The following is a 22,478-nucleotide window of genomic DNA, read 5'->3' as shown; positions in this document are numbered from 1 at the left end:
TTCGCTTTAAGGAGATCGGTGCGCATACTGTGACCGCAACTTCAGATGACACATCCGCAGGGCGGTGAAGCCGGTACACAGTGTCTAAGCCAGCCCCTAACGGTTTTTAGTTCTTCCGTGCTAGTTGCTGGGCTGTCCCTGGCTGTTACACCTTGGAGAAAACCCCCTTTATTAACAAAAGAGGGTGAGAAAAGGGGGAAACTAATATCTCGTGTGGTCATGTCCGGTCGCATAGCTGGTCTTATCATGCTTGAGAGACGGCAGGGCCCTGCAGGCAAACACCAAGTGTGATCTCGTCCGTCTGCATGGGCTGGTCCAACAGTGTGATACCCCAAGACGATTTGTCCCAGGGGTGCGAGGGACAGATGACGTTCCCCTGCAGGTCCGCCCTACCCTCCGGAATTTTAGTGGCAGAGGACCCTGCAGGGATTCTGGGCGCCATTCCGAGAGCTCTCCGTTTTTGATGGAGCTCGGCTTGCAGGAGCAAACGAGGTCACCTTCCCTTCCACAAACCCCACGATAGCGTGACAGCGGCGGATGACTACAACCTCGCCGACCTCATTTCAACACCGACGTCGTCAATTGGCCATGACACAACCGTCGCGATGCAACTGATCCACGCAAGACACATCGGCCGCGTGTGGCCTGCTCGGGCCGTAGCGACATTCGCAAAAACTGCGCGAGCTTCACCATCCTTGGCATACCGACACCCGCAGCCCTTCGCGAGCCCATGCTTGGCTGCCGCCGCCCAGAGACGAGGTCTTGTCGACCTTCCTGCTCTGGACAAGAAATGGCGCCAGCAGTGGCAGACGTCGAAGTCTGCCGCAGACGATGCAGATTCTAGCAAGCCGAGCAAATACGTCCTGCCCATGTTTCCGTACCCTTCAGGCACCTTACACATGGGCCATTTCCGAGTCTACACGATTGCCGATGTTCTCTCCCGATACCATACAATGAAAGGCTCCCGGGTCATGCTACCCATGGGCTGGGATGCCTTTGGACTTCCCGCGGAGAACGCTGCCATTGAACGTGGTATTGACCCCGCCATTTGGACCAAAAGCAATATTTCAAAGATGAAGGAGCAACTGGAAATCATGAACGGCACTTGGAACTGGGAAAGGGTTTGTTAATCAAATTCGTCGTTCGGTTCCAAGTCTGACTTAATGTCTTGCAGGAAATCGCCACCTGCGATCCCGAATTCTACAAGCACACCCAGAAGCTCTTCCTGATGATGCTGGACCGCGGTCTCGCCTACCAGGACGAGGCCGAGGTCAACTACGACCCGGTCGACATGACGGTTCTTGCGAACGAACAAGTGGATGCGAACGGATGTTCCTGGAGATCAGGCGCCAAGGTTGAGAAACGCAAGCTGAAGCAGTGGTTCTTCCGCATCTCTGAGTTTAGAGAGTCCTTGCTAAATGATCTGGAGACCCTTGCCAAGGACGAGGCTTGGCCCGAGAGAGTTCTTGCTCAGCAAAAGAACTGGCTGGGCAAGTCGACGGGCGCAACTATCAAGTTTCCCATCCTGGCCATGGGTTCTGACATCCACGCCAGCATCGAGATCTTCACCACAAGACCTGACACCCTTTTTGGGGTTCAATATGTCGCCTTGGCTTCTACTCACCCGATGGTCGCTTCTTTGGCCAAGGGTGACCCCGAGTTGCAGGCTTTTCTGGATACTCTTCCAGGACTGCCGAAGGACTCCAAGGTTGGCTACCTCCTTCCTCACGTCAGGGCTATCAACCCGCTGGCCTACCACGAACAGACTCCTGATGCCACGAAGGCATCTATCCCGGTCTATGTGGCGCCATACGTGCTTGGGGACTATGGTGAAGGAGCTGTTATGGGCGTGCCTGGCCATGATCTGCGAGACAATGCTTTCTGGAAGGAGCATCACTACGACGAACCTGTGAGATTCGTTTTGGCGGCATCTGAAGATGAGTCGACGTCCGCAATGGTAAATGATCCGTTTGTTGAGCATGGAGTCATGACAGCGAATAGCGGTCTTTTCAAGGGCAAGTCATCCGAGGAGGCTGGTCGTATGTTGGTCGGCATCCTCGAGGCATCAGAACTGGCGAAGCCCGTTGAGAAATGGAGGTTGAGAGATTGGCTCATCAGCCGTCAGCGATACTGGGGAACTCCCATTCCGGTTATTCACTGTGGCTCCTGTGGCCCGGTCCCTGTTCCTGACGACCAGCTTCCGGTCAAACTGCCCCAAGTTGATGAACACTGGGCGAACGGAAAGCCCGGAAACCCATTGGAAAGAGCCGATGACTGGGTTAACACCAGCTGTCCCAAGTGTGGCGGTGAGGCCAAGCGAGATACTGACACCATGGACACTTTCGTCGACTCAAGTTGGTACTATGCTCGCTTTACGGACCCTCACAATGACAAGGAGCCTTTCTCGGTTGAGGCCGCAAAGCAGATGCCTGTCGACTTGTACCTTGGCGGCGTTGAACACGCCATCTTGCATCTGCTCTATGCCAGATTCTTCTACAAATTCCTGGCTACAACTCCTCTCTTCCCAGCTTCGGAGGAGGGCGCAGTTCACGAGCCTTTTTCCCGACTGATCACCCAGGGCATGGTACACGGCGAGACCTTCACCGATCCGAAGACTGGAAAGTTCCTGAAGCCGGACGAGGTTGACTTGAAGGACCGCTCCACCCCGAAGGTGATCGCCACAGGCGAGACGGCGAATGTGTCCTATGAGAAGATGTCCAAGTCCAAGTACAACGGAGTTGACCCGACGCAGTTTGTCGCCAAGCACGGCGCGGATTCCACGCGAGCCCACATGCTCTTCCAGGCGCCTGTTGACGAAGTCCTGAACTGGGACGAGAGCAAGATCAGTGGTGTCACACGATGGCTCCAGAGGCTGCATGACCATGCTGAGAAAATTCAAAAGTCAATTACTGAGGTCGAAGGAACCTCTGTCAAGGTGTATCTCGAGGAACGCTCAAAGAACTTGGGATCATTGAGTGCTAGTGAACTGGCCACCTGGGATGCGGACATTCAAACCTGGAGAGCTGTCCAAGGGACCATTGACTCTGTCACACAATCTTACGAGACGGTCTTCTCCTTGAATACGGTCATTTCGGACCTTATGGGCCTGACCAAGACTCTGCTCGACAACACGGTTGCAAGCCCACTGATCCAGAGAGAGGCACTGTCCACACTCCTGCGGTTGACAGCCCCTGTCACACCCGCATTTGCGGAAGAATGCTGGAGCATTCTTTACCCTGATGCTGGCTCTATCTTCCGGTCGTCTTTCCCCGTGAAGGATGACACCGAGTCGCTGCTGACACCCCGTAAGCAGCCCGTGGCTATCCAGATTAACGGCAAGCTGCGTGGTGTCGCGGAGATTCCTTCCCCTCCGTCTGATCTGGAGGATGATGCATTGAAGGACTGGATGTTGGCGGAGGTTTTGAAGTCTGATGAGGGCAAGGCCAAGTTCTCGAGCGGCCCGCTTGACATCAGGTCTCCAAAGAGGGTCATTGTCGCTAGGGGTGGCAAGACGATGAACTTTGTAGTCTAGAGGTGTAAAGACATGATACCCGGCGCTTGTAAAACGTAGAAATCCAGTAAAACATCACTCCCAGATCTCGTCAGTGTGGAATGGTGACTTGATGCGTTAAGCCGACTCGCGCTCGGTTGGTGCCTTGCCCCATGTACGCATCCCGCATTGCAGCTTGAGGAATCAACCTCCCCAGCATTACTATACATACCCCCAGAACAAGAACCCGTTTTATTTGGGAACAAAAAACTTGAGGTAAAAAAATTATTTTGTCTTCGGTCTTTGCTATTTGACCACAGATCCTGTCGCCCAAATGTCTACATTCGAGACTCTATCTCTGCTCTCCCTTCCCATGTTCATGTCTATACTCCTCTGTGCGCCATGTCTCGTAATCGTCTATCGCATCTACGTCATTCCTCATAAGATCTTTGTAACAGCCAGCTCACCCTCCCCTCCCTCAACCTCCAAGAAAGACCCTGTCTCCAGCTTCTTCTTCCACTTTGCGCTCTCGTAGCGTCCCAGGATCATCGTCATGCGCAGCAATGCGCCCTCGCTCGAGGCGTGCTCGGCTCCGCTCTCGGAAATTGGCGTAAACGTCCACCTCCCAAACGCCCAGTTGAGGATGTACCGCCCCTGCGGGTGCGGCGGCGTGGGAGCGGCATTGTCCTCGTCGGAGCCCCTCACGGTGGACGACGCCGTCAGCACCGCCTTGATGCGGTACACCTCCTCCTTGGGCGCCGCGCGCAGCAGGTCCTGCAGCTTCTCGGAGTTGACCGCGGCGCCCTTGGGGCCCTTCAGCTCCACCGACAACACCTCAACCTCCGTCTGGTGGTCGTGTGCGTGCTTCTCCCCGTTGTGCTCGTGGTCGTGGTCCTTGGCCGCCGCGCCGTCCTCCGTCAGCCCCTGCGCCAGCCCGCCGTCGACGCCGAAGACGAGGTCGGCCCCGACCCAGCCCTTGCGGCTCTTGACCCACGGTATCTCGATCTCGAGGTCGCCGACGCGGTCGAGGACCTCGTCGAAGCGGTCCTCGGAGCAGAGCTCCCACTTGTTGAAGACGATGAGGTCGGTGTACTTTGCCTGGATGCGCGCGGTGTAGCTCGTGTCCTCGTAGCCCTTCCAGTTCTCGGTGTCGATGACGCTGATGACGCCGTCGAGGACGTAGTTGCCGGTCTCGCGGGCGAGGCGGTTGACCTCGAGGGCGAGGGTGGCGGGGAAGGCGGAGCCCGAGGTCTCGACGACGATGCGGTCGGGGCGGACGGTGGCGTGCAGCTCCTCGAGGGCGGTGCTGAGCTGGCCGACGAGGTTGCAGCAGATGCAGCCGTTGAGCAGCTCCTGGACGCCCGAGATGGCGTTGGAGGACGCGAGCTGTGAGTCGACGGCCAGGTCGCCGAATTCGTTCTTGAGCAGGGCGAGCTTGTAGTCCGGGTTCTGGGCCTTGAGCTGCGGGAGGAGGTTGAGGATCAGCGTCGTCTTGCCGGAGCCGAGGAAGCCGGTGATGATTGTGATTGGGATGGGAGCCATCTTTAGGGAGCGTGGTTGCGCCGTCGCAAAAGTCAAAAGAAAAAGAAAAAAGTCCAGTGGGTAGGTAGGTTGGGATGAACGATCAGATCACCATTGAAGAAAATGCCGCCGCGAAAGGGGCCGGGCCACTCGAGCGGAATGGAGGGGCGGAAGAGCGATAAGAAGCCGATAAGAGCCGATAAGGAAGCTTCCAGCAACGTAATAAGGTTATCTTAGCGGGACAGCCAAGGGGACTGCAGTGCCGAGCTAGGCGGTTTGACGTCATTGGCCCCAGATTGCGGAGGCGCCCTTCTTGCCTCACACCATGCGCCGCACCTGTTTTGCTGGCTTGCACAACGCAGAACCAAGCAAACCGGGCTCCCGAACGGATACCTAGCAGTGCTAGCATAGACGGACGGCAAGAAAGCTCCGAGTGCTAAGTAAAGGCCCAGTCCAGCCCCAGGATCGAAGGCATCGGTCCCCATCAATCAAGCACGACAGGCCAAGCTGCAAGCCCACCCGGCCGCCCAGACTTATGATCACATAGCTCGGCACCGGGACGCGCGTTTTGGTAGCTGAACCTGCATCTGGTCAGGCTCTCTGTCTATCCCCCGTCACCCACGTTGTTGCATCACCGTCCGTCACCCTATCAGGCTTACCTATTTAGTAGAAGCAGCCCTTCCCACCCCGCGCACCCTCCCAGCCCCCAGCCCTGCCAGGCGTATTCTTTCCTCCTTATTACTTGCCCGTCGACCCAATTCTTCGCTCTTAGCCTCTTTGATGCTTGTTGCTCCGCCACATTGACGAAAACTCAATTGCGACGCCTGCCACTTCTGTATGCCTGGTCCGAAAACTGTCTCTACCGTCCCTCCTACCTCTCGCGAAATCCTTCCCATCCGTATCCCGAAGCTCCATACCTCCCTCGCTCAGCCTTACCGACGACGACAGCTGGCACGCAAGCGCATTCTCCTCCCTCACCCGCTTTTGACACTTTGAGTCTGTCCACCTTGTCACCATGTCCGCCCAACCAAATACCAAGTTCGCTCCCGCCCCCAAAACGACGGTCAACGGCCGCGAGATGAGCTTCAAGGAGCAGCTGGACCAAGCGGCGCACGACGCGCGAGAACCCGACGAGCCGCCGAAGCAGAACCCGATCATCGAGAAAGGTGGGTGCCCAAATCCCAGCATCGTCACGACACCCTCTCCTCTGTCTCTGTCCCTGCCCAATCCTCATACAGCATCCACCACAGCCACGAACACCAACAGCACCACCTGTTTTCTTTTGTCCGGTGCGGTATAGCTCATGCAGATATTCCACAAAAGTGACACAGTACATTCCAGCCGCCGCCAAGATCCTCAGCAACCCGCCAGAGGAGAAGGAGGAAAAGATCTCGCGCCCGGGCATCCCTGGCCCCCCGGAACGACCGTACAACGACGCGCAGGTGGAGGAGTTTATCCGGCAGCAGCACCGCAGCAAGGGAGAGGGCGGCATGCTGGAATGAAGAGAGCAAACTCTGCAGAGCAGGCTGAATGAATCAGGGGAAACTCTTTTGGCGTTCTTGTTTTCTTTTTGGGGAATTTCTCCGCCCTCACACTCGCAAGGAGGACATCTTGACCAAACCGGAGGGGGGAAAGCCCTCGCCCTCCCTAACGTCATCCCATCCGTCATGTCAAAAGCTCTTGGCGACAGGTGAGGATCAAAGCGCGGACGAACACCCCTTCCACACTCGCAACTTTCATGAGAAATGACACAAATTTCAACCCTTATTCACCCAAATTGGATCACGGGGAAGGTCGATAGCACACAGCAGGGGGGGCTCACGAACAAAACACCCTAGGAAACCTGTATTCGTACTCAATCTAAAATCGTTCAATTGATGAAAACGCGACACCCGAGGGTCCCATTGTCCCACCTATGTCCAACTCCGCTTGGTTGGGGCAGAATCTGTAGTACTGCCACCAAATGCCGCCAATTAGCAACAGAAAAACAACTTGTGCGAAAACGTTCAGGAAGGATAAAATGAGGTCTTTCTATTTTTCTCCATGCGAGCGAGAAAAAGTTGAAGAACAAAAGAAGAGCAAGCAACATCCCCTAATCGTATGCCCAGGTACATGCTTCATTCCCTCCCCCTTTTATGATCTTGTCTTTGGTCGTGAAGGAATTAGATTAGTCGTGGAAATGTGTGTGTGAGAGAGAGGTGGCGGCGAAACTTAAGCAAAGACGGTGAAGCCGGCGGCCATTGCGATACCGCAAAGGAGGCCGAGGCTCTGCTTGAGGGACGGTGCCGAGGCGACGACGACGGTTGAGGGCTTGCCGGTGCCGGGAGCGGTGGGGTTGGCGCCGGGAGCACCGCCGGCGGGGACGGAAGCACCGGGCTGTTGGCCGGCACCGGATTGGCCAGCGCCAGTACCAGGAGCACCTCCGGGAGTACCAGGAGCGCCACCAGGAGTACCAGGAGCGCCGCCGGGGGTACCAGGGGCACCGCCAGGAGTACCAGGAGCGCCGCCGGGGGTGCCAGGAGAGCCGGGAGAGCCAGGAGCGCCGCCGGGGGTACCAGGGGAGCCGGGAGAGCCAGGGGTACCAGGCTGTCCGGGAGTGCCAGGGGTGCCAGGGGTGCCGGGAGTGCCAGGAGTACCAGGGGCACCAGAGGCACCGGGGGCGGCGGGGAGAACGCTGTAGTCGCCGTAGCTGCCATAGACACCGTAGCCGGGGGCGGAGCCACCAGTGCCAGTCTGACCAGGGGCACCGCCGGGAGCGCCAGGGGCACCGGGAGCACCAGGAGCACCGGGAGCACCAGGGGCACCAGGGGCACCGCCGGGAGCGCCAGGGGCACCGGGAGCACCAGAAGCACCGGGGCCAGCGGGGCCGCCGCCAGGAGCACCAGGACCGCCGGGGCCGCCCTGCTGCTGGTTGCCAGTGCCGTAGGAGCCGTAGCCTCCGTACACGCCGTAGGGAGCGGCAGTGATGACGGGCATGTTGTTGGCGGTGACACCGTTACCATTGATGACGACTCCGCCGGTCATGGACGGGGCCGGGCAGATGATGGGAATGGTCTTCTGGGCGCAAGGCTCGCAGTAGACGGTGGTGGGGACGAAGCACGGGGGAATGTCGTGGGTCTTGTACTCCCATGGGTAGCCGGAGCACACCTCGGTGATGGTGTAGGTGGCCGTCCATGAGGTGGTCGGGTTGGCGGCAAGGGCGGTGGTGGTGTACACGGTGGTGTAGACGTTGCTGGTCACCGTCACCGTGGCCGGGATGGGGTCACAAGTGACGAAGGCGGAGCTGGTGAGTTGGCCGACACTTTGGAATAGAGGTTAGTATAAGTGGTGGGAGCTTGTGTGAAGAAGAGTGATGACAAACCTCATTTTTGCGGTTGTTCCTGTACGAGCTCTGGGAAGTTGTCTGTTGGATTGGCAGGGGTGTTTGAGGCGGGCGGATTAGGTTGATGAGCGAGAGGAGAGCGGGATTGAGCTGTACGAAACGAGCGACAGACAGGATATCCTGCAAGGGGAACGAATGTGAGGGGACAGAGTCCAACGAGTGTACTGGGTGGGCGAGAGAGAGTTCTTCGGCGGGCGGAAGACCTGGGGGGGTTGAGAGAACTGGGGAGGAGAGAACTAATCCGAGAGATGGGCAGGATGAAGCTCGGCTTGCCTCGTCTTATAGAGAAGACAGACAGCGAAGGGCAATGTTGCCGGGCTTGGGCGACACAGGAGCCTGGGCCCCTGGGTGACTGTCCTCATCGCATGAAAGCAAGCAGAGGGAGGGAATGGGGGGACATTGCGATGCATTCCTCAGTCCGGGGGCGGACGGGACAATGGGACATGATGGGTCCAGAGGGGCGACGTTGGGATACTGGACGAACGGTGCTCGAGAGATGTGAGTGATATGTTTTCACATTCGAATATGGACGTTGGAGAGGAGGCAGGTCAGTCAACGACAGCAAGAACCCATCTTGAGATACTGCATCTCCAGCGAGTTGAAGGTTCAACACATCACCACCATGGCGGCGGCAGGTCCAACAGGGAAACGGGGAGGCGGGTGCCGGGTGAGACTGGACGGTGCGGTGCCTTGGACCTGACGCGGAGCTGCGTGCTTGGAGCAACGGCGCAAGAATGTTCTCAGGGGCCAAGACATGTGGCATCGTTGCACTCTCAACGACAGGGCCGTCCGCTCCCAGAAACGACAAGCAACTCGAGACACGTGCAAATTCGGGAATAACAGTCTAGAACCCAACCGGTCTCTGGCTCATCAGTCAACCCCAAGCTTACCCATTCGCAGTGATTGAGAGCTTAGCTGGGCAACTGCCGTAGACAGGCAACCACGCAACGAATGGATCCAGAGGAGAGGGCGGGTCGGGTCACTTGCTCCCTTCCCTTAGCTGACCTCAGCGACGATCGCATCTCCACAAGGCGAGAGCTTCCCGTGGTGGAAAATATGCAGCATGTCCACAGGCTGAATGAACAACAGCGTGAGCACGAAAGGAGACAAGCCCGTAGATCCAGCCAGGCTTCTTGCGTAAAATGGCATCAGTCCTGGACAGGCATGGTCAGGATCGAGACATTTCCACTCTCGTCACCCATTCACCGGGAAGGTGTCACAAACGATGTTCATAACGCGAGAGCGCCTCCTCATCACCCGTCCATAGCTCAGGTTCAGCTATGCCGAGGAAAGCTCATCCCGCCTGGATCAGGTTCCGTTCAGTCCGTCATTTCATATGCACACAAGCGTCGGTTTTTAAAAGGCACTTGAAAAAACTTCAGCATGCTCGAAAGCATGTCCCCCATCAACAGCATTTCTCACCCATCGCCCGAAAGAGCCAGGGGAAAAACTTCCTATAATCAAGGGTTTCAATCTGCAGAGCATTCCCTCCGGAGAGGGAAAGGCAACTCGACACCGTGGAGCTACTTGGTGCTGGTCGTGGCAGCTCTGGGTTACTTTTTGATCTAAGGAAGAAGAAGAAGAAGAAACGTCGAAAGAATTTTCGCAGCGCGCCGCCGTTTTGAAGCTCGAGGAATTTGGCGCTAGTCCGCCTTGAGACGGACCCACCGGGCGGACGGCTTGAGGTGCCTAGGTCGTCGCACGTGACTGAACGCACCCTGCCGCAGTCTGCTGAAGGTACGTACCTTACCGTCTTCCTAGCGCCCATTCCTCTCCACCTGCTTTTGACCGTTTACAGCTCAACACGCCAACACCACGTTTGGAACCAGAATGCTCGTCATAAAATTAATAATATTCAGCGCGATCCAGTTGAGAACATGTGGTAATTAGGACCGTTCCAATCGAATTCGCCTCCTTCAGTCCCCAAATCGCCACGCAAAAGAACCCAGGTCCCAGGAGAAAAGCAACAGTGGGACGGGACAGCCAGCCCTACTGCCAGGACAACCAACTAGCGCCGGAACTCCATACATGCGTCGTCTTCGTCTATCCATCAATCCGGGACCCTTTTTTCTCCAACACGTTCTATCAACATGTTCTAAAGCCGCTCACCAGTTCTTGGCCTGCAGCGTCCGCTTTCCCTCGACAAGCTGCTTGGCGTAGTCGGTGCCGATGTACCGCCCCTTGAACAGCCAGATGGCGATGCTGGGCAGCTTCCACGTGCCCATCTGTCCCGTCGCCCTGCTGCGGCCGATGGTGATGCCCGCGAGAACCTTGGGGTCCGCGACGTAGTCCGCCGGCCTCGCCGCGCCGGTGAAGTGCGCCTGGATGCTCTTGACGACGTGCTGCGTCTGCAAGTCTGCGATGCGGCCGTACTCCCCTTCCAGGTTGCCGACGTCGCCGACGACAAAGATATTGTCGTGTCCCGGGGCGCGCAGGCTGGCGTCCTGGTTGACGTGGCCCGTCGCATCCAGCATGTTGGACGGCAGGAAGGAGCTGTTGGGGATCGACCCGATGGTGGGCACGTACGCATCAGTCGTCATGGTCGTCTTCTTGCCGTCCTTGGTCGTGAGCTCGAGCGTCTTTTGCCCATTGGCCTCAGTCTTGACCGCGGTGACCTTGGTCTCGGGGATTGGCTTCACTTTGAGCTTGGTGAGCTCGTTGAGTGCCGCCCTACGGACGTTGTCGACGAACGGCGGGCTGAGCGGCAGCGTGTCGTTGTAGATGAAGTAAACGTCCTTGCCGCCCTTTTGGGCGTACTCGAAACCGATCTCGCCGGCCGTCTCCGCGCCCGTGACGCCGCCGCCGGCGATGACGATGCTCTTGGCATCCTCGAGCAGCTTTCGAACGCCGTGCAGGGACTTTTTCGTCTCCTCGGTGGTGCCGACCTCCTTCCATGGCATGCCCTCCTTAGCGCGGGTGCCGGTGGCGATGACGATGGCGTCGTAGGGGATGGTGCGGCGGGAGCCGTCGTTGAGGGCGATGACGACGTTGTTCTTGTCGTCGTTGAGGGTCTCGGCCTTGCCGAGAACGAGCTCCCAGCGCTCCTTGGGATACTGGGCCAGCTCGGGCTCGATGGGGTAGAAGAGGACGTCGTCGCCGAACTGGCCGGGGACGACGCCTCGGACGGAAGCCATGTTCCAGTAGCTGTGATGCGTGTGAGTATGCTGTATGTGCGTGTGTCTAAAACGGTGTCTCTCTTACTGCTCAGCATTGGGCGTCACCAGAATGACCTTCATATCCTTGACCTGGGCGGCCGTGTGCTTGAGAGCGTGATGCGCCACAGGCAGGCCAGACAGGCCGGCGCCAAGAACGACGAGGGTAGGCATCTTGCGCTTTCTAGTGTACGTTTCTGTAATTTCGAACGAAGAAAGAAAATGTCGTTTTCTAGGTCGTGTAAGATTCTGTAATATCGAACAAAAAAAATAGGTATTGCGCGTTGAGGTGTTGGTTCAGAGTAGTCGACGAGAGGAAGCTCCAGCGAGAAGCAAGCTGCAGTTGCTGGTCCTTGCTTTAAAGGGTTGCTAGGAAGGTGCTCGTTTAGGTTTCCGATACGTTTCGAAACGGGAATTGCGTGCCGTTGTGTTTTGCGAACTTGCCGAACTCCTGATCAGCTTCAGGAAGGGGAAATGCAACACCTTTATATCAAGTTGGGAGAAGAAGAAGAAAAGAGACAAGATCCAGCAAGGCGGATCAGGAGGAAGTTATCCCGCGAGGAATCGGATTGCAAATGCGAGATCCCAGCCTTTTGCGTAACATCACTAAGCCCGCATTCCGGAACAGCAGCTTTCAGACTTCCAAAGAACAAAAAAATGTTGCCCCGATTATTTTCTACAATTATGGATACCAAATTGTCTCCGAATGTTATCAAAAGGGACCTGAGCGCACGGCGCGGATACATTTTCGCAGTCTGCGCGGCGCAACATGTTCCCGTGCTGCTGTGTCTTTTGTGCCGTTTCGCAGGGATTTGTTGGAGTGTGACGCCGCCCCCGGTCGAGTGGTCATCATCTGCGATAGTGTTTGCTGCTGCGGCCCAGCGCGTGGGCTTTCGCAGAGTGCAGACATGGCTGATGAAGTGGAAGAATGGGCTTGTTTGCGCATTACGGATACAAGCGCAGCCGCTCGGTTATGATTCATTACCTTAGTCAGAAGACAGCGTCAGGAGAGAATCCGCAGCGCTGCTATGATCGATATCAAATGCAGTCAAAAGATGCTTAGGGAAATAAGAAAAAACATCCGCCGCTAGAGCCCGTTCGGGGACTGCGGTTATGCTAATCTACGGACTCCTTAAAAGTGAAAGCAAGATGGACAACAGTGAGTGGGCGCGCGCGGGAGTCAATTGAACTCGCGGGTGGCTTTGGCGGAGCCCGGCGGTGAATGGGCTTAGGAAGAGGGAAAAACTACGGCAGGCAAGTCGTGACGAGGACCACTCGGTTGGGGAAGGGCGTGACGAAGGGCACGTGATCTGCAGCACCTATCCCGCGCGGCGGCGGGCTTCGGGGGCTTGCAAGCCGCCCGTCTCGGGTATCTTGCAGCTCGTCCAGGGCCCAGATTCTTCCCGAGGCGGAGACGATGACCCGTTGCCGCCGGTGGAACTCCATTCCCGTGTATACGAAAACACGACCTTCTTGGCGTACTCTCATCCTCAAACTCAATTGAGAGCGACGGATTCCCACGTCGCTGCGTGTCGACTAAACCACGTACACACACAGCACACACGCGTCATGGTTCAGTGCCGCATATGAACTGTCGCATTGGCATGCTCCTCTACTTATATACTACATTGCGCATCCCACACACGCAGCTCCCCTCAAAAAAGCGGCAGCCAGAAGATAAAGAGAAAGAAAGTTAGGATCTTCTGGCCTTCCCCCCCTTAACAGAAAGAACACCTCCAACCGTCCCCTTTTTATACCCATATGTGCAGAGCGGGCGGGAATCACAACCAGACGAACATCGTACCGACGGCGCACAGGCACACGGCCATGAGGTTCAGGCCGGGAACGGACGCGGCCGCCTTCATCGGGTTCGAGGGCTGAGCGCCGGTGGGCGGGTTCGAGGCCATACCGGGCATGGGCATCGTCATGCCAGGGGTCATGCTCATACCAGGCATCGGGGCCATACCAGGGTTCGCGCCGGGAGTGGTCGGGGTGGTAGGGGGAGGCATCGAGGGAGGGGGCGCAGCACCACCGCCGCCGGGCATGGGCATGGGCATGTTGCCAGGCATGGTTCCAGAGCCGGTGCCGTTTCCGCGCGAGGGGCCGGTGCCCATTCCCGTGCCCGCGCCGACGGGGCCGGCGTTCGTGACGCGGAAGAAGTTGCCCGCGACTACCTTGTCCTGCAGACCGGCGGCCATGAGGGCGTTCATGGGGTTGAAGTCGCGGCGGTTCTGGGCGGCTCCAGAGAGCGCCATGAGGCCCTGCTGGGAGATCTGGGTGTGGTCGACGGCGACGAAGGTGTAGCGATGGCTAAGGGGCTCTCGCGCGGGCGGGTTGGGGCCGAAGTACGGCGCGAGCGCGGCGGCGTTCATCTTGTTCTGCATCACAAAGACCGTCTTGGTGCCTGCGGTCGTGTTGAGGATCGTCGGGGTGTCGGCGGAGGTGAAGCCAGTCTGCATCCAGTGGAGCAGCGTGCCCGTCTTCGGGGGCTGGTTGGTCGGGACGTCGATGTCCACCATCATCACGGCGTACTGGCCCTGCAGCTTCTGCTCGGTCGCGATCGTGGGGACATTTTGGCTAGCTAATGTTCTGTCAGGCCATGGTTCCCAGCGTGTCGGATACTTCCTCCCTCTCATAGTGTCTGTATGGGTAAGCACTTACAATCCCTTGGAAGGTTCACGCCGTCCACCGCCGAAATGCCTTGGAAGGAGACGATTAGGGGAGTGTTGGAGGCAGGCATGAAGCCCATGGGCGTAGCGGCCGACGTCAACGTCGCCGCCGCCAGGACGGCAATAGCCTTGGACAACATTATTAAAAAATAATCTCGAAGGAGCGGATAGGTAAATTTGGTTTCTCTCGCTGCTGGTGAGTTATGGGATCACTAAGGAAGGAATGAAAGGAAAGGAAATAACAAGACTACCGGGCTCAACCGCAACGTCGTTTAACAGAGAAGGGAAAAGAGTTTCGTACGCGCCAGATGGGTGGGTGAGGCGCCGGCGTAGACATTATTTAGGGCGAACACATCGCCTTCTCTCGTCGCCTCACCCATACAGAGAGACACACACACCAAAGTCTTGGAGGGTGGTGGCCATCCCGCGGAGCGGAAACATTCAAGAGCCAAGATGAAACGCTGTCTCAGCAATCTTGTTACAACACGCAGGCCACGCTGCTGCATCAAGCAAGCATTGACCGCGATCACACTCTCTTGCTCTCGGGAGATGTGCGTCGATGGGCGGGGAAGTGTGTACCTGAAAATTATGCAGGGTCATCCTTATTTGAACGTGAGAGCACGGCCTTTGAGTGTTTTCTGCGATGTCGCAGGGCTGCACCGTCTAGCGTGTTTGCTGTCTTGTTCCTTACCAAAGTGCGCAGTAAGTTTGATTTGGACTTCTTGTCTGCATATTGTTATTCGGTGTTAATCCGCTCGCAATTGCCAGACGTGATGTACGCGTCTACCGACTAAGTCTCAGTTGACATGATCGATTATTTCCACTCATTCTGCCTTGATTTGCAAGAACACTCGACGATTATTTGGTTGAGCTCAAGTCTTTGCCCAAGTAGGGATGTTTGTGCGACGCCGGCACGGTTCCAGAGTCCCTCCGGGGTCTGTGGGTTTGTGATGCGCCTTACATCTTTAATTGCTACTCTGTAGTGGCCGTTGCGCCGGGAGCCAATCACGTTCTTCTAGGACGAACTCGATCTTCGCCAGGTTAATTGAGGGTGGTTCCATGATATGACATAAGTCATCAGACTGCGTTTCTTCGACCCCCCGAACGACGGTCCAGTTATTCCCCCGGTCTTGGCAATATATGGTAGCTATAACTCGGGCACTGCCGGTCGTCCAGCTGGGAAAGCCATGGTGGCTGTACTTGGTATCGCTGGCACAACCCCGCCACGACGAGTAGCAGGTTTGCAGAGAAGCATGAAACATCGGCTTTTTGTTTCCGATACTCGGCACCCGGAGTTTGCTGGTGCTCTCACCAATGGGCTTTCGTGAGGTTCAAATCCAAAATGGACGCCATCTGAATTTTGCCACGAGGCTCTTCAAGTAACCGACTACAGGAATTCTTCCTAAAGGACGAGTGTAATGCCCACTGGATATCCGGCTGGTTGCGAAGCCACACTGATTCTTAGACGCGACCCGAGGAGATGGCGGAATGGGCAAGACGAAATTGGCCGTTCAGTGGTGTTTGGCAAAACCAGACGAAAGCGAGGCACGACCGTTTTTCCGCACCCGCGTGAGGGAAGGGTCTCGACCAACTTACATGATTCGCGAGCCTGAATCGCCAAGGCAAGGTTTGCTGACCTCACCAAGGAGCCCAGCACGGCTTTGTGGAAGACCGGACCGGACCAATTCGTCTGGGTGCGTCTTGGCAAGCATTGAGAAATGCCTCGTAGATCTGCGAAAGCCGCAGTGTTCGTCAAGGTTGCGGGCATCTCCCAATCGAACTGGTTCGTAAATTCGTCCATTGTGGCATCACGAACCGTCTCGTTTGTGGGTGCATCCAGTTGGCGGTCTGCCAGTCGAATGATCGACGCTGACAACACCTAGATGGAGACTCGCCGCCCGGAGACTGATGCATCCATGGCCTTACTCCTCCGGACGACCAAAAGTGCCTTTGAGGGATAAAGACAGATGGCGGAATGCGAGAACCCTGCGAGGTTTTGGTCGAGACCGTCGACAAGGGCAAGGAACATACATTTACCACCAAAAGATCTTCGTCTGGCGCACCTCAAGAGTCCCTCCAAGTATCAACCCCGCCTCTGGACGATTATGTCAGTGGGGTTCAACCGGAGGATCGACAGAGATCAACGTTTGGTTATCGTGCTCGCAGACCAGGAGGCAAGGGTCTTATTATGAAATCAGACGAGGACTGCAGTAGTTGATCGTCAGTACTCCCCATTCTGCCCGCCACAGCAAATAGCCGGCTGTCCCCTCCTCGAGATAAGTTTTGATATCTGTTCTCGGCGAGGTGCGTCTGAACACTCGGATACCGTTCCCAAAGGGTTGAACATGAGAGATAAAGGGCATCTCATCTAGAACAAGGTTCTGAGATTTGGTGTCAGGTCCGAGAGGCGAGGTTTCATCTGAATCCGTCGGCCATTGTGAGGTCGACGGGGCACTTTAAAGTGTGTGTGTGGCAGTCGGAGAGGGAGGGACCGGCAAGGTCTTGCGAAAGAGGAGGTGATGGTATACTCGCTTTCGTGACAGGAGTTACCTAGAGGGGTCTTGCTTCGAGGAGTGATTCGACTTTACGCCTGCGTTGGCAAGCATGGCACAAGGCTCTTGCCTCGAGGAGTGACACAGAGGCGCTCTCTCCATAAGCCCAATGATAGGCTTTCGTGGCTTTCGGAGCGCTCTCCTCGCCACGTTGTCATCGTGGCTGTCACCCCTCCGCGTGGAAGCTTTGGGAAATGATCATGCATCCGGACAAGGTCCCACCCGGCCCTCGGAAGTCCGGCCGAGTTGATTCCCACTAGGTCCGTGGCCTCGGGGATCTTTGTATCGGCCCTCTTCGCCTACTCCCCGGGTAGGCATCGGGCCCGACGCCGGTGAGCTGCTGCTACGACATAAGGCCTATCGTACAATCTTCCACACAGATTGGACTTCAAGGCTTCAACGGGTCACAGAAGCTGCAGCACGTGAGATTCAAATGCACATGTGGGCAGGGCAAACATCTCGCCGCATCGTCGGAACAACCATCAACCAGATGACTAAACTCCATCTTTCGAGGTTGGCAGATGCTCCGAACCATAGAACAGTCAATAGATAATCCACGTATGTGTTGTTCCGTTCGGCTACTATGTTCATGGCAGACGTCTCCAAACCTCATGGTTGCGGACCAGCACCATATCGTTCCTGCATAGGTTGCCCTTCTTCTGGGTCCATATCCGCTTCGATCGATATGAAGGAGCAAAGTACGAGAGTCTCAAAGTGTCGGTTCATCGGTTCATCAAGGAGACCGCCTACTTTTCCTGTATCTGCGCGGCTATATTTCCTGCATACTTAGCTACTTATATTACCGACGAGAGTGAAGATAACGACGGTGAATAGTGACGGTAATAGCGAAGCAGAGTAAGTTATAACCACAGGAAAAGTTGTCCCAAGTAGTCGCTGTAGCACAGGGAAAGCAAACGGGCTCTTATCAAGGACTGAGCTTCGTGATCGTGTAGTTGATTCGGATTCGGGTTTGTGAGTCACATGCTTGCGCCCAAAAGATTTAATTCTAAAGCAAATGCTTAGTTTTCATATTAAATTGCTTGATTCCCGGGGCTTGCTTGATATGGTATAGATAGAAGGTCCGATGTCTATGTTGAGGGATCATGTCAGCTTGGAACCACGCAAGAAGGAACTGGAGAGGGCCGCGCGAAGAAGGTTCGATTTGTCTCCTACCGGCGAATTTTGTTGCTTGTCATCTTGCCTCAATATTGAATCTCCTGAACACGATGATGGCCATGCGCCCGCGGTGCTACCATGATGTGTGCTTCTAAGAAAGTGCAACGGCTCTTTGCGTGCCTGTGTAGTAAAGTGAAGATAGCTTGAGGAGACTATGAAAGACCTACTATTCAGATACAAGCCAAGCCGAGAAAAGGAGCCCAGAGAAGATGCGGAATCGGATGACTAGCCCTCCTACCCACTCTCCCCCAGGTATAACTGGAGAATGCATGTCATAAGAGTACTTGATATGTAGTAACAGTACCTCTCATCAAGCAGACTCCAGGCTTCTCTCCAGGTAAATCTTCGAAGAGGGCATGCTTTCCAAAATATTGGACCTCTCACGTTGGGATTTCTTGACGTATCCCGCGTGTACTTTACGGGATGGACTCTGGACCGGCGCACAGTGGAACGTCATACAGCTCCAATCAACCCCAGTATTTCCTCGGGTGCCTCATATCGCTCGATTCTCGTCACGGCTGGTGCTGCTAGACATCTCAATGCTCATACCAGCCGCAGGAACTCACAATCGGCTGATGTCGAGGCGAATTTCTACACCGACACCATGATGCTATCACTCTCAGACCTTTGATAGACACCGTTGAGAAGACACTGACGTCCGTCAAGACACACCACCGTCCCGTAACCGCTGATGCCCTCCGGGTCCTTAGTTGAGGGTCGTGCCACCGGGGAACGGGGTCGACGGCCCAAATGACGGAGGGTGACGGAGGGGGATCATCAGAGGGTTCGCCACAGGCCAATCACTGTCTACAAGGGTTCCGGAATCGAGATCTTTACCGTCGGGCCTCGAGTCACCAGGCGGACGCAGACTGGTGTCGGCGGAGAGTGGACCTACTGAGCAGGACGTCGGTGTTTCGGCGTGGGTCTAATGCTATTCTGTCAATACACGGCCCCAAGGCCCAGACTCTCGTGTTGGTTCGAAGCACGCATAGCTAGTGGAAACCACCATATCTCGTCAGATTTGGGGACGACGAACGAAACAGCCAGCCTGGACCGCAATGCGTATACAAGGGTTGAATCCGTATGAGTTCGTGGGTGCATTGAGGCCACTGACGGTTCGGGTGGAAACGATGTAGGATAACATCATTCATGACGTTCCAGCAGCACCTTCCTCCTGATTCCCCTGTCTTCAGATCTTCAGAAGCTCCCACAACACGGGCCACATTGCAGAGCAAGCGAGAAACCGATGTCATTGTGCTGAGCCATTCGTTCATAGCAGCCGTTGAGAAACGCGAGCGGCTCCTACCGCGGCCCTACCACGGTTGGTCACAAAAGGAATTGACGACATGGAGGCGAAATGCAATGATTAAAGATTTGCTTTGTTAGTTTCGCTAGGCTGATAATGCCAGGGGTTGAAGCTGGTTGGCTATGCGGTCACCGACGCTCATCGCCCTTTCTTCGGTCTAGATGCGCAACATGGGATGTCTGGGGAAGGAGAGAGTGAGAGCGGCGCCCGTCCCGTACGATGCTTTGCTCTTTGGGGCATGGTGTCACTGTTGAGATGAGGTGAGGCATGTCGTCATCACGTGTGATGCTGGGCGGTCCCCAAGTCTAACCGCAGCAGCTACCACCAGCGCGTCTGCAAAGAATGCGTGAGCCTCTTTTTGGTTCGGGCCAGACGTACGTATGGGTCGGGGGTATGAATCCCTTGGCGCACCCTGATTGCCTGCCTGCCTGTCTGCCTGCCCCCCAACTCGAGGCTGAGGTGAGTTTGCGCATTAGAATGTGGGCTGGAGTGATGCAGGTGGCGGGCAGTTGCTTCATGGAAAGTGCCGTTGAGCGTTTAAGCGAAGAGCTCTGTTCGTCTAGCAGCCGCGATGGAGGGGGAGTGCTAGAGAATGAGAGCGGGAGAGAAAGTTCTGGTCGCACGATGATGATAGCTGTGGCAAGGAATGAGGTAGGAAGGACCTAGACCGTTGTGTAAGAGGAGCCCCCCCATTCCTCAAAGACGGAGACCCAGACCTTAACGTCAGGGTTGGGGAGCCGCACTCCAAAACGTCAAAACAATGTGTCAATCTGAAGATCCAGAAGAAAGGGTCCTGCCGGATCCCGACGTAGGCGTGTGTGTTTCTCGGTTCGGTCTGGTCTGGGTCTGGGGCAAAAAAGGCGATATGACTGGGGAAGGAACGTGTGGTGGTGCTATGAGGTCGTCGCGCGTGTCGTTTCCCTTCCTGTGACGGAATGAGCCAGCGTTTGAGGAAAAGGGGGGGAGTGCGAACTGTAGTGTGACGGAGCATTCTGCCAAAACGCTACTAGGTAGGCGGAACTGAGGGGAGGGGACCAGAAAACGCTGCGTCCACCGACGTGATTGGTCGAGGGCTGATGCAGGGCGCTCCGACCGTCGGGGCAGGGGTGCGTGTGTGACATCATCGGGTGCCGCATCAGTGGCGCTGCGTGACTTCAGAGGACACCTGATTGGCAAGACCTGACGACACTCTCGACGTAGCTCGAGGCAGGGCCGCACATCCAAACGGCGAGTTAGACGTAGAGAATAGCTTCGGAGCATGGTGAGTTCCGTCAGCCTTGACGTCTGTGTGCTCGTGTGAGGCTGTCGTCGTCGAGTCTGTCTGACTACGCAACTACGGTCGGTCTCTACGGCGACACTCCCTCCTGCCACACGATTTCTTCTGCAGAGTTCCATCACGTCCCGCCCCCGGCCGTCCGTCGCCCATCCTGACGTTTACGGTCCGGTTACAGATACGTACCGGCAATCTTCCGTCAGAGCTGTCTGACTTCTGACAGAGAGTCTTTGCCGCACTCCAAGGGAGGCAGACAATCCGTTACTGAAATCGTTCTAGACCGCCCGAACCTACACACAATCACCACCACAAGTGAACCACACAAACAATTGGGACACAAGCATTCATCCCCGCTGTTTCGCTGGCTCGCAATTGCTCAAAATGTGTCTCGTTGCGTCGGATCTCAATTTCATGTGGGTTGATGCCCGCTGGATTTCTCTCACCTGGGAAAACTTCCGAGAATCTCTCGGTGAGGGCTGATTTGAATCGGCCGGATCTAATGTAGCACCACCCCCGTACACATTTACTCGTCCGCTTCCCGGCTCCGTGATGTTCGACGAAAGAGCGGAGAGATCCCGACTGTTCCAATTTTCTCCAACCTGCCAGAATCTGCAATGCACCACGGTCCCTTTCTTCTCGAATCTGACGTACCTGGCGGTTGGCTCCTGCCCCCAACCGTATCGGAGAGGTCTAGATCCGGTGGACCATTGCCGTTTAGGAGGGTGAGGGGCAACGTCAAGCCAAAACCCTGACGCTGGCCCTGACGTGGGTGCTGAGGCCGTCGTCGGATGAGGGAATTAAACAAGGGAAAAAAAACCCATCCTTTTCTCGGAAGGGGGGGAATGGGAAATTGAGGCCCAAGAGCGCCGAAACCCCAATCTTGCGGCCATGGCAAATGCGCAGAATCCCATGCTGGCGGTAACTGGGCGGGTGGGCGACGCCGCCGCCGCTCCAGGGGCCAAGGGCTCACGATGCTCATGTCGAGTCGGTACGTATCGCTGAGATCTGGAGGGCATTTCCACAAAACACGGAGATCTTACCAATGAGAGGCCGTCCTGGGGGTTGAGGCAAGACTGGGAATGGCTTCACTTGTCGCGGCCAAAGTGAACGTCCAAGTCGTCTTTTGGGGTCCGTGCTTCTGTCCCCTGGGGGTGCCTGGCTCAAAAAGTGGGATACGTACCCGTCCGTAGCAACGAAGTGGAGGGTAAATGGACGGCACTGACGGTCAGCAGCAAGACACGGATCCACACTCGCAAACGACCACACCCGGCGTCCGGCCGACGACTGAGGCGCACCGGCCAATGACGTCTGCTCCACCCGCCGATCTTTGACGACAAGTCTTGCTTGGCTACTGCTTCTTGGCCGCACCGTTGCCAACCCTCTCTCTCTTTTGCTGCTGTTGCTTGTCTCTCTCGCCGGCCTTTCTGTGTGAGGCGGCGCACACTCACCCCAATCTACCCTACACCTGCGCTAGACGAGAAATGGCTAGTCTCCGCTGCTTGCTCGCCTCCACTGTCTCGTTCCTTGTCATGTCAAACCACTGACTGCCAGTGTCTGTGGTCAAGTGCCAGTAGCGCGTGTCTCGTCTTGTCGTTGACCACCTTGATTCTTCTTTCTTGCTGGCCGCCTGCTTTCTTGCTTGTGACCGCTGGCCCCGTCCGCCGTAGCGTTGCTTGCGGATGCTTCTTTTATTGCACTTGCTTTTAGGTTTTTTTTCATGGGATTCCCCCGTACCATTCTGCGCTTCCCCTGGCAGGCGAGGTACAAGCGAGAACCCACACCTCCCGTCGAGGGTGGTGTTGGTGGTGGCCTCGGCGGAAGGTTTCAAACTTTCGATAATTCACTTCTTAATCCGCCATGGGATGTGCAAATCAAGGGCCCAACACATGCGTGTCGGCGGAATCTCGTGAGGGGCACGATACCACGACAACACAAGACACGATAATCCCTATCGCTT

At 56.3% G+C, this 22,478-nt stretch overlaps 5 protein-coding genes across 5 annotated transcripts; 2 read left to right on the top strand and 3 right to left on the bottom strand.

The window, feature by feature from the left end:
* Positions 1 to 605: 605 nt before the first annotated feature.
* Positions 606 to 3,532, top strand: CGCA056_v004680 (Leucine--tRNA ligase; the record flags this gene model as incomplete). Its single annotated transcript, XM_037319935.1, has 2 exons — positions 606 to 1,121; positions 1,175 to 3,532. The coding sequence occupies 2 exons, from the start codon at positions 606 to 608 to the stop codon at positions 3,530 to 3,532; spliced, it is 2,874 nt and encodes a 957-aa protein (XP_037181350.1).
* A 396-nt stretch (positions 3,533 to 3,928) lies between these two features.
* yjiA (P-loop guanosine triphosphatase YjiA) lies at positions 3,929 to 5,032 on the bottom strand (the record flags this gene model as incomplete). Its single annotated transcript, XM_037319934.1, has 1 exon — positions 3,929 to 5,032. One exon carries the CDS (start codon positions 5,030 to 5,032, stop codon positions 3,929 to 3,931), a length of 1,104 nt encoding a protein of 367 aa, XP_037182142.1.
* Positions 5,033 to 6,026: 994 nt separating this feature from the next.
* Positions 6,027 to 6,513, top strand: CGCA056_v004678 (uncharacterized protein; the record flags this gene model as incomplete). The annotated part of the gene is made up of 2 exons (XM_037319933.1): positions 6,027 to 6,177; positions 6,353 to 6,513. 2 exons carry the CDS (start codon positions 6,027 to 6,029, stop codon positions 6,511 to 6,513), a joined length of 312 nt encoding a protein of 103 aa, XP_037182141.1.
* A 3,985-nt stretch (positions 6,514 to 10,498) lies between these two features.
* On the bottom strand, positions 10,499 to 11,719 carry ptaL-1 (Oxidoreductase ptaL; the record flags this gene model as incomplete). The annotated part of the gene is made up of 2 exons (XM_037319932.1): positions 10,499 to 11,537; positions 11,595 to 11,719. 2 exons carry the CDS (start codon positions 11,717 to 11,719, stop codon positions 10,499 to 10,501), a joined length of 1,164 nt encoding a protein of 387 aa, XP_037182140.1.
* Positions 11,720 to 13,326: 1,607 nt separating this feature from the next.
* Positions 13,327 to 14,354, bottom strand: CGCA056_v004676 (uncharacterized protein; the record flags this gene model as incomplete). The annotated part of the gene is made up of 2 exons (XM_037319931.1): positions 13,327 to 14,126; positions 14,207 to 14,354. 2 exons carry the CDS (start codon positions 14,352 to 14,354, stop codon positions 13,327 to 13,329), a joined length of 948 nt encoding a protein of 315 aa, XP_037182139.1.
* Positions 14,355 to 22,478: the final 8,124 nt, after the last annotated feature.

The sequence above is a fragment of the Colletotrichum aenigma genome, assembly GCF_013390185.1.
Source record: "Colletotrichum aenigma strain Cg56 chromosome Unknown KSG_Cg56_contig03, whole genome shotgun sequence".
NCBI lineage: Eukaryota > Fungi > Ascomycota > Sordariomycetes > Glomerellales > Glomerellaceae > Colletotrichum > Colletotrichum aenigma.
The sequence above is the reverse complement of the archived record's forward strand: the minus strand, read 5'-3'. Positions and strand labels throughout refer to the sequence as shown.